The following is a 17,662-nucleotide window of genomic DNA, read 5'->3' as shown; positions in this document are numbered from 1 at the left end:
AAAGTGTTTCCTAGCAGGAACTTCAGGTTAAAAAGAAGCACACTACTTCTGAGAAATGATTTGGGGACATAGTAAAAAAAAAAATCAGAAATCCTGCACTTTGGTTTTAGGGGCCAGAAAGTAACAGCATTAAAAAGTACATAAATCTGATTCTTATCTATAGATCTTCATTGAGTGATGCAACTTTAAGTATTACGGTTCTCATTCTCTTTTACTTAGAATCTTTACCCTCTTGTATTTACTCTGGGCATTATAAGTGTGATCACAAAGTATTCTCTCTTAAGTACTTGCGTAATAATTTGGCTAATCATCTGATGTTGAGGTACGAAACTTTTTGAATGGTAAAGCAGCATTCAACACAGATTTGCTACTTGAACATCACCCTGCTGATTACAGTTATGTAGCTCTCCCAGTTTAAATTTCTATCCTTATTGAAGTAATGTATTTATTATATCCCCCTTTCCTTTCCCATAACTTGTTAGTATTGAGATTACAAATATAAAGCTCTGCCCTGGCCGGTGTGGCTTAGTTGGTTGAGCATCATCCTGTGCACAGTTCGATTTCCTGTCAGGGCATATACCCAGTCGGGGTGTATACAGGAGGCAACTGATTGATATTTCTCACATTGATGTCTCTCTCACTCCTTCCTCCTCCTCCTCTCTCTAAAAAATCAGTAAGACATTCAACAACAAAAAACAAATATAAAGTTCTTAGTATAATGTCTGACATTTGTGAATGCTTAATAGACATTTCTGTTTGTTTTGGTTTGTTATTAAAAGTATGTACGTGTTGGTTTCAAGCTCCATATGAAATAAAAACCTCAATATTTACTTTCTCATATTCTCATTGCTGTATGCTAATCTCTAATTTAGTAACAATTGCTAATTTAGACATACTTCTCTCTGTGTCTTGCTTTACAATACTTATAATACAAAACTCATACTGTGGTTATTTACGTAAAGCTCTCAGACTGAGCTCCTCGCGGGCCGAACCATCTTATTTATGTTTGTCATTTCAGTGCATAGCAGAGGCGGAAACGTGAAGTGGTGCTCACTTCTCTCAACCACGTTGGATTTATGATCTTTTTCTTTATTTCTTAAGGTTTGGCATAGAAATGGTGCCTCTAGTTCAAAATGAACAAGAGGTCTTGGATTTGGATGAGGAGCCTGATCTGTCCAATCTCGAAGGATTCCAGTGGGAAGATGTGTCCATTTCTTCATCTCCGGGATTGGCAAGGAAACGAAGCCTTTCTGAGAGCAGTGTGATCATGGACAGGGCTCCTGTGTACAGCTTCTTCAGTGAGGAAAGTGCAGGCAAAGAAAATGAGCCCCAGCAGATTTTTTCACCTAGTAACTCATTGAGGGCTGCACAGAGTCCAAAAACAACCGTGGGCCTTAAGCAGGAAGTGACACCTCTGGCCGCCTCCCTCAGAACAGGTGAAAGGGCTGAAAATGTTGCTCCTCGAAGGCGGCACAGTGCACAGTTACCTTCTGACTGTGCAAAATCTTTGATGCGTTTGACAAAAGACCTGAACAGCCAGGAGGGTTCTGGACCACCTTCAGAGAATCTGAATGCCAAGGAGAGTAACGGAGAAGGGAACTCTTTATCGTCACGTGTATCCTCAGCTCTTGCAGGCTCTAATTTGGCAGATGCAGGCACAGATAGTAGCTGTACCTCTGGTGCTGAACAAAATGACGGTCAGAACATTAGAAAGAAACGAAGAGCCACTGGAGTGAGTATGATTCTCGGTGCCTTTTGTAGAACATTTTATGTGGTGACTTGGATGTTGTAAGAAAGATTTAACGGTTTAATTTTTCTTGGGTGTCTAGGGTTGTGGTTCTCCCTACTCCGGCCTAGAAGACTTGTGAGGTTCTTACTCTTACTTTCAGATTATTCTACTGGTTTCTTTCACTGAGTAATTCTACTAACTTGATGTAATGGAATATGATTGTACAGTACTAGGAAAATATGAAGTCATCTCTAAAATTAGTCATCAAGCCAATCATTTTTCTATCACCTGACAAGGAGTAAGCCACATCTTCAGCTGTAACTTTATCTGTTTCCATGATGCATTCTGTACAGCTCCTGAAGAAAGGCACTCTAGTGTTGCCTTCGGAGGGCTTGCAGGCTTATTGGATCTAGGAGTTTTAGGCTTAACACCAAGTTTTAATACTAATGGAGTACATCTATATGAGCATAGTCTTAGAAATATTTGTAGTCTCCGTTACTCTATCTTTCGTACTTCATTCATCCAGCATGGCCTTTCAGAATCCGTTCCTTCACTGACACCACTTCTGTTCTGGCATCTGTTACTAATACTGCTTAACCCTTTCAGAAACCCTTTCTGAAAAGAAAGAATTGTGACGGTAATACAGTCTGGAATCTAGCACTGTGAGAAAATGGGCTATTTCCTTTAATACTGAGGCAATATAATATAACAGAGCGAATAAGGGCTTGGGGTGTAGGCCTGGATTCAAATTCCAGCTCTGCCCCCCTTTGAGCTAGATATTGTAGTTGGGTGAGAGATTATTCTATGACAAAGCCAATATCTTAGGGCTTGTCTCAATAGACTGTTTAGCTTTTCATTATGAATATTTTATTGCTGAAATTTAAAGTAGAAACTGCCACAATGAAATCAGATAGATGTATCACTGGTTTTGTCCATGCTTCTAGGTCTTGCTTTACCAAGGTATGAAATGCTTTGCCTCTGCCCTGTGGGCTTCACTACCTCTAAAATGCTATAAAGGTACTTGACCTTAGATTTTAAAAAAAGATCATATGTATATGTTTATTCAGCTAATATTGTAGTTCATATCATGTACAGGATACTTCTATTACTATCCTGTTAGTGATGGTAAAAATAATAAAGAATATTGTATAACTATCTCAGAACTAATTCTTTTTTTCCCCTTCTGGATAATGGCCATTATATATTTAATATTTATTCAATTTTCTGTATTTCCTCAGGATGGATCTTCTCCTGAACTCCCAAGTCTTGAGAGAAAAAATAAAAGAAGGAAAATTAAAGGAAAGAAAGGTATAGTGCAGAATATTCTGGCAGAAGGAAATTGTTCTTTTAGCAATTCAACCTTTTTACAACTTCACATAGTATAGTTTGTGGTTTTCAAACACTGATCGCCCATTTATTATTATTTTTTACATTTTTGTTGTCTTGCTTAGTGCATGGAAAAGTTTGATTTTCTACTATATACATAACATACAGTTGCATCTGTAGGAGAAATACATGATGCCACATATACCTGTAAGCTAAAGTTAATATATATCTTGGACAAATTGAGTTCAATATGAAAACAGAAAGTCTCATTGGGCCTTTTCAATGGGATGAAGAGGAACAGGCCTTCAGTAAATTTTTGTCCATTTTGGTCATTTATCCATTTCTTTCAGTCTCCATTTTTTATGAATCTTGGTTGCTTTTCTCGTGTGAATTGAGGAGAGAAGTTTTTAACGTGGCTCACTGACTGATAGGCTTCTTCAATACTTGCTTTACACTGACTAACCCTGATCCAGTATGAGAGCTAGTGCGGGAAGTGATTGAAAGAGCCTTGGGTGATTGGAAGTGATGTGTAAGGTAGGAGTCAAGGATGACCCCAGTTTCTAGTTGGGGCAACTGTGTGGATGGTGACATCATTTGTAGAGCTAGAAAACTCCATGAGGAGCAGGTTAAGAATAGAGGAAGATGATGAGTTCCCTTTTGGATCCCTTGAGTTAAAGGACCTTAGAGCCTGGCTGGTGTAGCTCAGTGGTTGAGTGTCGACTTATGACCCAGGAGATCACAGTTCGATTCTCGGTCAGGGCACCTGCCCAGGTTGCCGGCTCGATTCCAGTAGGGGGCGTGCAGGAAACAGCCCATCAATGATTCTCTCATCATTGATGTTTCCATCTCTCCTCCCTCTTTCTGAAATCAATAAAAACATATTTTATTTATTTATTTTTAAAAAGGACCTTATAGGCACCTAGGTAAAGATATCAAGTTGGTAGGTAGGTATGTGGGTCTGGTGTTTAGGAAAGAGGTCCTGGCATATTGAATGGGGAAGAGACAAACAAAGATGACAAATATATACATATAGTAGAACATTTTATTTAAAGTAACTAAAAAGTTTGATTTTCTGCTGTAGTAATGGAAAAGTTTGCTACAGCTCTTTCAGGCAGATTTCTCTAATAAACTTAACTATGTTAACTAACAGACTAGAAAAATGTGGATTGGGAGGAGAGTGCAAGCAGAACAGATCTGGGGTCCAGTCTAAGCAAAGCCCTGGGTGAAGAGTGTGGTAGATAAAGGAAGAAAGGGAAGTGGAAACTGCCACAGTGGATTTGCTTGGGACACAGATTTCCCTGGAAGGGTAGTGGTGGAAAATGGTTATTAGGTAAGATGGTACCACGCGGTGGTACTCCTGAACCTTTGAGGCACCTTCATCTTACCAATTCTCACTTTTGGTTTCCAGCTCTGACAGCAACTGACTTGACTATATGATTTGTGAGATTCAATGAGTCTGTGGTCCCTATTGGGAGAAATAAAGGCTTATCCTAGATACTGTTGTAGTTCCATGTTCTGAGGAGCTGTATTATTAAATAAATATTGAAGAGGAGTCTCCATTATTAAACAAGCCTATGGTTTCTTTTGGCAGAACGTTCGCAGGTCGACCAGCTGCTGAGTATTTCTTTAAGGGAGGAAGAACTGAGCAAGTCGTTGCAGTGCATGGATAACAACCTTCTGCAAGCCCGGGCAGCACTGCAGACAGCTTATGTTGAAGTTCAGAGGCTTCTTATGCTCAAGCAGCAGGTAACAGCAGGTGGAACATTTCATGAAAATGGATAATCTCTGAAATTGGATTTGAAAATTCATGACAAAATACTTTATTTTTAGATAACGATGGAGATGAGTGCACTGAGGACCCATAGAATACAAATTCTACAGGGATTGCAAGGTATTCAGATTGGGCCCTCTGTAACTTGTTGTTTGTTTTTTCTCTATAGAGGGGAATTGAAATAGTCATTAAAAAATCATACGATTTCTCTCATGTCTCTTTGGTATCATTCTCCTATGGAAAGGCCTGTAAGACTACATCCATCCTCAAAATGCTTAGCAATCGAGACAATATATTACAGAAGGAGCCTTGGGTTAGGAATCAAAACACCTGTGTTCAAATCCTGGCTCTTCTATTAGTATCTATATGACCTTGGATAAGTCACTTAAAATCTGAAAAATTAGATTATTAATGCCTATTCTGTCTATATCCTTGATGGTTTTGTAGATATATGACAATCTATTTGGAAGAATTAGAGTCTTTAAATTCTTGTATAATCTTTAAAAATACATATTGACTAAGAAACAAGTGACTTTTCAGATAACATTTTTGCTTTTGTATGTATGTATTCCATTTCAGAAACATATGAACCTTCTGAACGCCCATACCAGGTTCCCTGTAGCCTTCCGCGAGAACAGAGGAGCAGTAGATCTCAAACATCTGCTGATGCCACGCTGCTGCCTGCTCCCTTCTTCCCAGTTTTTCTGGAGCCTCCATCATCCACAGGAGTCCCTGGCCAAGTACCCACATCTCCTACTTTCCAAGCCCATGGCAGTGTTCCTGCTCCAGACTCATCGATTCAGATTAAACAAGAACCGATGTCTTCTGAACAAGAAGGTAATGTGAATGCTGTGTCACAAGGCTCTCCTTGCAGTGTGTCCAAGGAATTACTGCAAGGTAATAGTATGTAAATTTTTCTCTGATTTAAGGGCAACCCTGTAATGGGCAATTTTATATCAGTGATGAAAAGTTATACTTGTTCATTAAACTGAAGTTAATATAATTAATTTTTCTTAAGGTTTTCTTCAGGAGAATTATTTAAATATCAATAACTTTTCCTTAATTTTCTCTAATATAGAATTACTTATTTGCTTTTGTATTAGCACCTGAAATGTTCCATTTATTAGGATGGGTGCAGAATTATTTAGTTCTGGGGTGATAAATAAGGTTGATGTTGTTCAGTCAGATAAGATATTTTCTCTGAATTTCTTAGCACTTGATTGTCTTTATCACCTAAAGTACAAGCCAGGGTTAATATAAACCTGGGAAACCTGGTAGCCATGATAAAAGGTAGAGGGGGCTCCGGGGTTTAGAATCATCTAATAGGAACTTGAATGGTTTTGAGAAATAGCCAAGGTTTTTAGTTTTAGTATTTACATAAAATAACACTCACTTGGTTACCATTTGAAAATAACTTCTGAGCAACTTAAAATATTACTTGAAGTTTGTGTAACCACAATGGTGCTGTATTAATAGTTAAAGTAAAAAGTAAACAAACTGGCATTGTGTGATTTCTTAAGCCAAAATAAAAATTCTGAAGAATTATTCTATTTCTCTACCTGTTGCAACACTAATTTAGATATCTGTATCAAATGTATATTGTCTTTCATATTGAATTTTGTTACTTTTATATGGATGATATTTAGTGTTTTCTTTAAAAAACTAGTAATAAGAAATATAGTGATCCTTTAAACTAATTTTTAAAAAGCAACTTTAGGTAAATTTTTTTTTCTGATTGTAAAACTAATTTATGTTGTCCTGGCTGGTGTGCTTGGTTGAACATCATCCCATGCACCAAGAGGTTGCCGATTCGATTCCTGCTCAGGGCACATGTCCAGGTTGCGAGCTTGATCCCCAGTGGAGGTGGCAATTGATGCTTCTCTCTCTTATTGATGTTTTCTCTCTCTTCATCTCCTTTCCTCTCTCTCTCTAAAATCAATTTAAAAATTTAAGAATAAAAAACCCTCTAATTTATGTACATTGTAAATAATTGGGAAACTAGAAATCGAAATATGTTATACATATAGGGTATCCCCCAAAAATGTATACACTCACCTAATTTTCACTCCTTTTCAGGTTTTACTGATTTGAATCCAGACTAAGCTTTGAACAAAGAAAATTTATCCTAAAGTGCCACTAGACTTTTTTTTTAATGGGGATACATAAAAGATAAAACCAGCAACAGTCAGTGGATTGAGGATGCACAAATACTGAATGAAATGATTCTTTTTTTTTTTTTCCATTGCTTTGCGTTATCAGCAATGCCTGGACCAGAATGGTCACCAGTTTGAAAATAGGCATTAACAAAAAAATTATTCATTTCTGTAGATTCTTTTAAATTTTGAAAATGAACTGTGTATTAATAAACACTGACTTTATAATCATTCAAAGTGTGTATACTTTTTTTTGGGACAACCTGTATTATTTCAGTCTTTTTTATGATATCAGAGTAGGGAAGAGTTTTTTAAAAATATGTTTTTTATTGATTTTAGAGAGAGAGGAAGGGAGAGGAGAGAGGAGAGAAACATCAGTGTGAGAGAGACATGGATCGGTTTCCTCCCACATACACACCCCAACCAGGGACCAAACCTGCAATGCGGGTATGTGCCCTGACCAGGAATTGAACCGGCTACCTTTTGGTGCATGGGATAATGCTCAACCAACTGAGCCACATTGGCTAGGGCTTTCAGTCTTTTTAAATCTTACATGTTTGTGTTTACATGTAGACTTATACAAAGGACAAATTGTAGTCCGTTATAACTTGGCTTTTTTCCATTTAATATGTCATGACCATTTCCCCGTGTCATAAAAATAATTCATCTAAAATATTTTATTTTACTAGTTGCATAATATTTGAGAAGTTGCATAATAATCTGGATGTGCAATTTATATAATCTCCTTTGAATGTTTAGTTTTTTTCCCCCTTGTTTTTAGGATTCTGTGTAACATGTTATATATGTCTTTGAGTATGTGATTATTTTATCAGTTTAAATTTAAAGACATGAAATAACTAAGTCAAAGAAAATAGACATTTTTAAGTCAACTGACTTTTTAATTACTAGTATGTAGCTAAACTGGATGATGTACAGGTAAAATGCATAGTGAAAATTAAGAAGAAATGCACTTCGGTTAAATAGATACTTTAGTGTCTACTAAGAATAGAACATGATGTTCAGTATGTGGATATTTCAAATAAGAAACAAGGAAAAAAGATTGATAGAAATAATTCCTGCCCATAAGGAGCTTTTGCAGGGTATAAAACATGCATGTTATTTGTGAGATTGAGCAAGGCAAAGTGTGCTAAGTTCTGTAATAGACATTTATGTCGGTTATGGGAAATTGAGGGGTGAGAGAACAGCTTTAAAAGCCATGGTTTAATATGTCATTGAAATGTCATTAATTGTTAGAGATTCAACCAGTAACAAATAATTGCAGTTTATGACTGTAAATAGCAGACACAAAAAGGTGCCATCATTTTTTTCTTCTCTCCTCAGGAGAGGTCAGTGACCGCCGTTCAGTCGATGCATCCCTCACTGCACCGTTGTCCTTGTCAGAGCTAACAGAAAATGTCCATGAGCCCAGCCAAGAACTGAGGCTTTCTGCGGAGCAAGGAAGTACCAGAAATGGGGAAAATGTTCTCTCGTCCCAATCAGCTGGTCTTCCTAGCATAAATAAAGAAGGTGAAGAGCCAACCAAAGGCAACAGCGGGTCTGAAGCCTGTACCAGTTCTTTTCCAAGATTGTTCTTTGCTTCAGAAACCTCTTTAGAGAAGGAGTCCCTCTCTCTCGCTGACCAGCCTGAACAAGCAGAGTCTACTCTGACATCAGCTGAGACGCGGGGGAACAAGAAAAAGAAGAAACTTCGGAAGAAGAAGACTCTGCGAGCCGCCCATGTTCCTGAGAACAGTGACACCGAGCAGGATGTATTTACTGCTAAGCCTGTGAGGAAAGTAAAAACTGGAAAGTCAGCTAAAGGAGGGAAAGTAACAACCTCCACCTGGGAAGATAGCAGAACTGGACTTGAACAAGAGAGTGTCAGGGATGAGCCAGATAGTGACTCCTCTCTGGAAGTCCTGGAACTTCCTAACCCTCAGTTAGAAGTAGTGGCCATTGATTCCTCGGAATCTGGAGAGGAGAAGCCAGACAGCCCATCGAAGAAGGATATTTGGAACTGCACAGAGCAACACTCATTAGAAACTTCTCGTTCTGGTTGTGATGAAGTTAGCTCTACCAGTGAGATTGGCACTCGCTATAAAGATGGTATTCCTGTAAGGTAGGGATGTTGTATTGGTCCAATCAGAACAGTTTTACCATTCTTTTATTTTTTTAATTCTCACTCGATATTTTTCCGTTGATTTTTAGAGAGAGGAAGAGAGAGGGAAAGACACAGAAATATCGATGTGAGAGAAACACATCGATTGGTTGCCTCCTGCACGCACCCCGACCAGGGCCCGGGCCGGGGAGGAGGCTGCAACTGAGGTACCTGCCTTTGCCCGGAATCGATCCTGGGACCCTTTGGTCTGCTGGCCTATACTCTATCCACTGAGCCAAACCGGCTAGGGCCATTCTTCTTTTCTTTAAAAAAAAAAAAAGAAATAGAACTTTTTGTTATGACTCAGAATTTTTAAAAGAATCAAATTTATAGAGAATCTGTAGGCATTGCAGATGTGGAAGACTCAAAAACTTGGCAATGGAGATTTGCTGCTTTCTCATTTGTGTTATAAATATTTACTGTACTTTTATTTCCTTCCATATAGAAATTTCAGATGGAAAATGATCTCATCATTGCTACTTTGCCCATTGATTAGAACAATACTTTGAGTCAGGAAAATTTAGGTTTTACTACCTGTCCTATTCACACAGATGCTAAGAAGACTTTTGCTATTGTTTTGTAGTGTGGCAGAAACTCAGACCGTGATCTCCTCCATAAAAGGATCGAAGAACTCTTCAGGTATTTGGTTGTTCTGTTTTATTTAAATTACCACAGAGAAAAGCCTTGTAAATGTTAGAGCCAGGGTTTAAATCTACTTAAATATACTTATAGAATAGGGGGTAGGAGTTAGCACAAGAGGATTGCTTTGACCAGCAGTTACTGGTCAAACATATGAGTATTCCTTTGAGTATTCCTAAATCCTCAAATCCTTCTTTTCAGTTTCTTACGCCCATCTCTCTTACCTGGCTCTCTTATCTATTCAGTTACTTAGTATTAAGGTTTCATTGGCTCCAGGGGATTTTGCTTTGAGACAGAACTGCTTAAAGAATAATGCCTTGCTCAGTGAAACAACTGTATGTGAAGATATTTGGTGCCTTCCCGTTATCACTCAAAAACTCATACAAGTATCATTTTCTTAAGTGAAAGGCCTTCCCTGCTTTCTCTTACTATGAAATCTTCATAATGAAGATCTTAATGAAAACTGTGGTATTTTGCAACGGGAACTAGACTCTAAGGAGAACTCAGGGGCCACCATGTTATGTAATGGTTTTAATGTTTGAGTATCTTTTCAGACACAGTGGACATGTTTCTGAAACATATTCTTGTTTTCTAGAAATATCTTCAGAGCCAGGAGATGATGATGAGCCCACAGAAGGGAGTTTTGAGGGGCACCAAGCTGCAGTGAATGCAATTCAGATATTTGGGAATTTGCTATATACCTGTTCAGCAGATAAAACTGTGCGAGCTTATAATCTGGTGGTAAGTTGATACAGCAATTTGAATGCTTTTGGTAGTTGCAGGTTTTAGAAACTCCAACTCAGCACTAGGGGAATTTATTTGCTGTCTAGATATGGGTGGGATTTAGACTAACTTTAGATAAAGTTGGTCCAGCTGCTCCACAGGGTCCCTGGGAACTTGATTTTATTCTGTCTCTCCACTCTACCTTCTTCGTATCACCTCTTCCTAAGGTGTTCTCCTCCTGCTGACAAATAGATCCAGCAGCTGCTGGGGTTTCTTTTTCCTCCCACCACCAAACAAGGGTCTCGTGCATTATTCCCTGAATAAGCACTTGGCACTTGGCAAAGGAAGGTGGGATTACAACAGTAGACGTGGGCTAGTCAGTCCCTGGAGCTTGTGATGAGGTCAGTTGCATGACTGCTATATAATAGGGGAGTGAAAAGAATACTGGGGAAGTATTAGAGGAGGCATTTTCCCTGATAGTTGATTAGTTGTGCAAGTTATTAAAGAGAGCAACAGTCTTCCACTACACACACACAGTATAATCTCATGCCCATTTCTCTGAATTTTCATAGAATGAATTTTTGAGTGTTGAATTTGGTATATGTTAAACTAAATCTGTTTATCAATAACGATAGCCAAGAAACTTTAGGAACACTGTGTTGTCCAAACAAACTCTGTGAAAGTATTTAAAATTGTTGAAGTCCTGAAAAATCAAAAGATTAGATGATGGACCAAGAAAATGTGTTTGCTGTAGGCAATAAGTATATAGGTTTCTTTAGCCTAATAACCTGAGGGGCTAAAGGAATGACTGAAGGAAAGAAGCAATGGTACCAGGAAGTATGAGTGTAAGGTTTGGGGGATTGGCTCTAACTCTGAATTGCAAAATAAGTATATGTAAAGGGTGTCCCAAAATTCACGCAAGAAGTAATTTTGATAGAAAACACAGGTTTATAATTAAAAATTGTAAATTTTTTATTGATTCATAAAGTATACAGTATAGGGTTATGTATGGAATAGCATATCGGGTAAATGGCCTCCACGGCTTTGCTGGCACATACGCACTCTTTTGTTATTGCCTGAGCAGCCGCATTTTTGAAGAAGAATGGTCCATTGATGCCTCCAGCCCAAAAGCCACACCAAACAGTGACACGTTGTGGATGCATTTGTTTCTCAACAATCACTCGTGGATTTTCTGAACCCCAAATGCGACAATTTTGACGATTAACCAAGCCATCAAGATGAAAATGAGCCTCATCAAAATTCAGCCACATTTATGCAAAACGGTCATGGAAAATTTCAACAAAAGAGTGCGTATGTGCCAGCAAAGCCATGGAGGACATTTACCCGATATGCTATTCCATACATAACCCTATACAGTATACTTTATGAATCAATAAAAAATTTACAATTTTTAATTATAAACCTGTGTTTTCTATCAAAATTACTTTTTGTGTGAATTTTGGGACACCCTTTATATGTGTACATTCTAAATAGATCTCAGTGATAGCACAGATAACTATTAGGCTGTCCCCTTATGAAATCATACCTGGACCACCGGGACCTGTGAAGACACCTGACATGTCTTAGACTATTATGGAACATTTTCATAAGCTACTGAATCAAATGCAGGGATTTGTCTGGGTAATTAGCCTCAGTTTGGATTTGGTAGATCTTTGGTTTATATGTTGGACAGCCTTGCCCTAGGCATTAATTAAAATTCTTACCAACCTTATAGTGAATTGCCCTAAGTATTTTTTGGTATGACTCAGCTAACATAGTTGGAAGTACCTTACTGCATGTGGCCATTTGCTGGGCATTATTGATCACATGTTTACTGAGCACTGTTTTTGTACCAGGCACTTTCCTAGGCACTGAGGATACAGCAGCGAACTGTTATGTTCTAGCATTTTTTTGTTGAGGAAAGGCAGTATCTGATACTTCTATACCCATAAGTAAGAATCTGATCTGTGCTTGACTTTAGAGTCGGAAGTGCATTGGTGTCTTTGAGGGCCATACTTCGAAAGTGAACTGCCTCCTGGTTACTCAAACCTCTGGGAAGAATGCTGCCCTTTACACTGGTTCCAGTGATCACACCATTCGCTGCTATAATGTTAAGGCAAGTGGGTTCAGAGAAATCAAAAGTGATAATATTGACTGGCTTTGACTGTATTTATACTATGTAGAGTGGAGACATTGAGACAGGTGCTTCTTTCTTCCCACTTTCTTTCTGCATCTATCATTAAAGAGTTTGTGCTTGAACTTCATCAAAATAAACAACACTGCCTGTATTAGCTTTAGCTCACCATAATATCTGAAGTTCATGTTGCATGTGCCAATAGTTCTTTTGTTAAAAATCATTATATAGAATTCAATTTCCTCTATAAAATTACAAAGAGATTGCACTAATCAGAGGCAACAGTCACTTTTTTTTTTTTTTTTTTTTACAACTTCATGTGTGGCATTTGTATTTGTAATTTTCTGGAAGAGATTTAAAAGACTGACTCTCTTAGGTATGAGAGAAGAATGGGAGAAGAAAACAAGGGCTTTCATAGCCTACAGCTTTTCATTCTACCCACAGCTTATCACATCCTACCCACTTAAAACCATCTTAATTTTACCATCTCTGTCCAAACCTGTTTTAAAAGATACACTTGGGCATTTAGTTGCTTGGTATAATTAACAACAAATCTTGAGCACTCAGTGTGTTATTGGGCCTATTCTAGGTTCTAGGAAATTAAAGTTGCTAATATAACCCAGTTCTGGAAATTTACCAAATTGTTTCTTGAAGGTCAGATTAAACAGTGTTTGTTTAATCTGGATATGCATCAAAATTGCTAAGGACATTTTAAAAAATACATAATCTAGGGCCTACGGAATTAGAATCTAGGGATTGGATGTGAAGCTTGGGGTTCTATATATTTTAAAGTCATGGGTAATTATGGATCGGCTAACCTGACACTGGTTTGAACAAGATATTTGGGAGCTATTAAAATAGAGAATCAATTGCAGGAAAGCACATATTTCATTAATGCTATTACATATACAATATAATTTTCCTTTTAGATGTCAAATACAGCTTTAACTTTATCTTTGGCTACTTAATTTAAGAGGTTAATACTCCATTCCTAGTGCCCTTTGAAGAATTTCTACATTCCATATTAGGAATATGGGTAACATAGAATTTACATTTGTTTTTGTTATTACCTACAGCTTGAGAGTCTTTGGCCACATATTTCAAAGGAGAAAAAATATCTAAGATGGCCTTCTATAAAATAGATGATACTTCTTCCTCGTAAAATCATTTCATACTCTGCTTTCAGAAGGGGGTTTCACATTTTGCTTGCTTAACCTCTGCTGATTAGGTGTTGTGTACTTTTATCAGACGCGAGAGTGTTTGGAGCAGTTACAGCTGGACGACCGAGTCCTCTGCCTTCACAGTAGATGGCGAATCCTCTATGCAGGACTAGCAAATGGCACTGTGGTCACCTTCAACATAGAGGTTAGTGGTTGGGGAGAGAAGGCTGAGTTCTTATGCCACTTGAAAGTAGTGTGAGATGTGTGTGGAAAGAAATGCAAACTTGTTGGGGAAGAAGTGGAAGACGGACATTTTCTTGTTTGTGTACGTGAGAAAGCAGTGGATTAACCACTACTCAAAAACTGTTATCATTGGGTGTAGGTGATATAAGATCCTGCATTCTGTCTGTACAGACCCAAGTGTGCCAGGACCAAAATGTAACTCTGCTAAATTAAACCAAGCCTGACGATTTGGAGCCAAATAATGAGTCACAAGTTAAACTAGTCTATCTCATTTTTAGGAATGACACCCTGAAAAATGAGCTTAAATTCCTTTGAGTATGACACTGATGTGGTTTGGAACTGATTTGGGTTTCATGAGGGTAGCCTGTTCTGTAACGTGAACTAAGTCAGGGGTTTGTCTTCATGCCCACGTGACCTCATCCTTTCCTAACTCAAAGATAGATTCATTTGTTGAGCGAACCTTTATTGAGCAACTGTTATGTGCTAGGCCCCAGGATGAGGCTTAGGAAATGAGTAGGGACCAATTCTTGATGACCCTGTGTACTTTGCTAATGAAGTTGGACTTCATTTTGTAGGTTTTTAAAAAAATGTATATTTTATTGATTTTTACAGAGAGGAAGGGAGAGGGATAGAGAGTTAGAAACATCGACGAGAGAGAAACATCAATCAGCTGCCTCCTGCACACCCCCTACTGGGGATGTGCCCGCAACCCAGGTACATGCCCTTGACCGGAATCGAACCTGGGACCCTTGAGTCCGCAGGCCGACGCTCTATCCGCGGAGCCAAACTGGTTAGGGCCGTTTTGTAGGTTTTAACATATGAGATACATGATCCAATTTGTATTTTAGAAAAAGTCACTCTGGAGTTGATAAGATTGGAAAATATTGGTAATAGTAGAGGCAGGGAGACCATTTGGGAGGCTTTCTAACGGAAGCTGACATGAAAGGTTACCAGTGGTCGGCAAACTGCGGCTCGCGAGCCACATGCGGCTCTTTGGCCCCTTGAGTGTGGCTCTTCCACAAAATACCACATGCGGGCGCACACCTACAGTGTGATTGAAACTTCGTGGCCCATGCGTAGAAGTCGGTATTTTGTGGAAGAGCCACACTCAAGGGCCAAAGAGCCGCATGTGGCTCGCGAGCCGCAGTTTGCCGACCACTGGGTTAGACCAAGGATGAAGAGAAGAGAATGGATAAGAGATGTAATCTAAGAGATGGAATTGATGAGTTTGGTTACTACTAGGTTGTAGCACTATATCTCAAGGTCATCTTGTCATCTTTTAGCAGCATGGTAGACATATTAGAATGTTTACTATGCTATACCCAATTATAGTATCATTCATATAAGAGTTGTAAAATACATCATGGTTTCTGCCTTTAAGAAGCTAGCACATATACTCAAGCACCAAGTTATTTGGTTCACTTGATAGGAATAGATTACAGAAGGGTAATTAGTGAAGGTTTTTGCATTCCAGATGTGAAGTGCTAATAGCCTAGATTAGATTTGGTTAGGGAAATAGAAATAAAGAAGACAGAGTAAATTCAAACGATTTTAATCAATGAAATTTGATAATTACCTAATTCTTTTCTCTTTTATTAGTTTAATGTATCAAAGGTAGATAGAAGTCAGGAGCATCTTAGTTGAAAGATGATGACAAGAAATTCAAATAGTCTTTAAATGGTTGAAAAACCAGAGAAGATGGACCTCAAGGCAGAGATTTGAGACTCTGCAGAGATGTGAATTTTGAAGCCTTGCCGAACTCCTAGAATGCTGTGCTTGAAAGCCAAGGCAGTTTACCAGGGTTTTCCACCCATGGGCCGAACTCTCAGTCTGTCTCCCTAGCACCTCAGGGTGGCTGAAATCGTTGCTTAGCTCTGCAGGCCCCCAGCTGTGCTGCTCTGTGCTTATTTAGTTTCTGGGAGTTTTACCCCATGCATGCACCTCAAGTACATTTTTTGAGGTTTTGGGGAAGTGGGAAACTTTATGAACAAGATTGGTGTGGGGATGAGGGAAACAAGTCTGAGATCTGAGAGAAAGGAATGTTTGGGAATTCAGGATGTGACCATGGGACTCTGACTGATACAAAGGCTTCTGTGCTCCACTAGAAGATGTCCTGAAAGATGCCATAGAACTAGAAGTCAGTAACATCAGAATAGCAGAGAGGTGGAGGACAGACTCTTATTGAAATTGTCTAAGAAAGTCATTCTCAACTTTGGGGGGAAAAAATAGTGAAGGAGTTCCTGGGACTGTGACATAGAAAATAAGAGTATGAAAAAAGGTGATCATTCATTATCATTAACTTAACGTGAAGGAGGGCGTAAAAAGAACCAGGTTCCAATTATGATCAGGACAGTGTGGTTGAAGTTAGAAATGAACTCATAAGGTGAGAGTTTGCCCCCACTGGAATGGGGCGGAGAGACTCATGAACACAAGGAGTTGGCACAGGAACGGCAGAGGTGGGAAGTTAAAGATTGGGGAATGGGTGAGAGAACTTAAGTACAGGTAGTAGAATTTAGTTTGTGTTAAGGTAGTGATTTGGGTTAGTTGATTTTGAGGTTTACCAGCTAAGTTGCTTTTACTCCATATAATGGTGACTTATTTTTCAGAACAACAAACGACTCGAAATCTTTGAGTGCCATGGCCCTCGGGCAGTTAGCTGTCTAGCCACAGCTCAGGAAGGTGCCCGAAAGCTGCTGGTCGTGGGGTCTTACGACTGTACCATTAGTGTGCGTGACGCGCGGAATGGGCTCCTCCTCAGAACCCTGGAGGGCCACAGCAAGACCATTCTCTGCATGAAGGCAAGTACAGGGCAGAACAGGAGCCAGCTGCCTGGCACAAGTGGACGGTTGGAATGACGTTTTCCGTGTTGTCTGATGCCTTATTTAGAACAGTCATCTTAAAAAGCGGAAGGAGGTTACAGTCCTTTTCCTCAGGCCGGGGTCACCAAGGGATGTGCTATTTTTAATATGTTAACTTAGAAACAATAAAAGTGTATTTTACTATAGACTATAGATACATTCTAATGCCCTTTTCTAGAATCATTCTGAAGAGGTAACAGACCCAAATATACACTGTCAATTCATCAGAGTACCTGGTGATGGGACATGCGTTTCAGTTCAGAAAATTTGAGAAATTTATTTTATACCTAGTCTATGCTCATCAAAATGAGAATTCACCAATTTACATTGCAAGTTACAGAGGAAACCCAGAACCTTGTACCGAATCTAACTCATTGAATTCTTTTCTTTAAGGTGGTGAATGACCTTGTGTTCAGTGGCTCCAGTGATCAGTCAGTCCATGCCCACAACATTCATGTAAGCCCTGTTGGCCTAAAGAAATCTTTAGTAGAGTGGTGGTTAAAGCTTGAAGGATTCGTCAGATCTCTTACAATGTAAATTAAGCCCCTTTTCCAGTGAGAGGCTTAATAATAATCCCTATGCATTTAGATAATACTGAGTACCCTAGAAATTCTGACCTCATCAAAATTTTTAATAGGGGACAGACTCAATGTTTATGTAAGGTTTAGTTTGAATGCTGCATTTAGACGAGATAAATTGAGCATCTGAGGCGCTAAGAAAGTGGATATGATATATAGTTTAAAATAGAACTAACGAAAACAGCTGAGA

The 17,662-nt window shown here is 38.8% G+C and overlaps 1 protein-coding gene across 9 annotated transcripts in view; it reads left to right on the top strand.

Annotated features, from left to right (window-relative positions):
* Nucleotides 1–17,662, top strand: part of ZNF106 (zinc finger protein 106) — a 48,882-nt gene that overhangs the window by 21,973 nt on the left and 9,247 nt on the right. For 6 of the 9 annotated variants that reach the window (XM_023757522.1, XM_023757520.1, XM_023757526.1 and 3 more), the window contains 12 exons: nucleotides 1,102–1,732; nucleotides 2,968–3,037; nucleotides 4,647–4,801; nucleotides 4,886–4,946; nucleotides 5,406–5,723; nucleotides 8,321–9,098; nucleotides 9,721–9,776; nucleotides 10,372–10,517; nucleotides 12,481–12,615; nucleotides 13,882–13,998; nucleotides 16,643–16,834; nucleotides 17,288–17,350. In XM_023757522.1, the coding sequence (XP_023613290.1) occupies nucleotides 1,102–1,732; nucleotides 2,968–3,037; nucleotides 4,647–4,801; nucleotides 4,886–4,946; nucleotides 5,406–5,723; nucleotides 8,321–9,098; nucleotides 9,721–9,776; nucleotides 10,372–10,517; nucleotides 12,481–12,615; nucleotides 13,882–13,998; nucleotides 16,643–16,834; nucleotides 17,288–17,350 (2,722 nt within the window). The other 3 variants (XR_002830347.1, XM_014459486.1, XM_023757524.1) reach the window with 2 other exon arrangements.

Source organism: Myotis lucifugus, unplaced genomic scaffold (genome assembly GCF_000147115.1).
Source record: "Myotis lucifugus unplaced genomic scaffold, Myoluc2.0 scaffold_109, whole genome shotgun sequence".
Classification (NCBI taxonomy): Eukaryota; Metazoa; Chordata; class Mammalia; order Chiroptera; family Vespertilionidae; genus Myotis; species Myotis lucifugus.
This window is presented reverse-complemented; position numbering and strand designations above follow the sequence as displayed.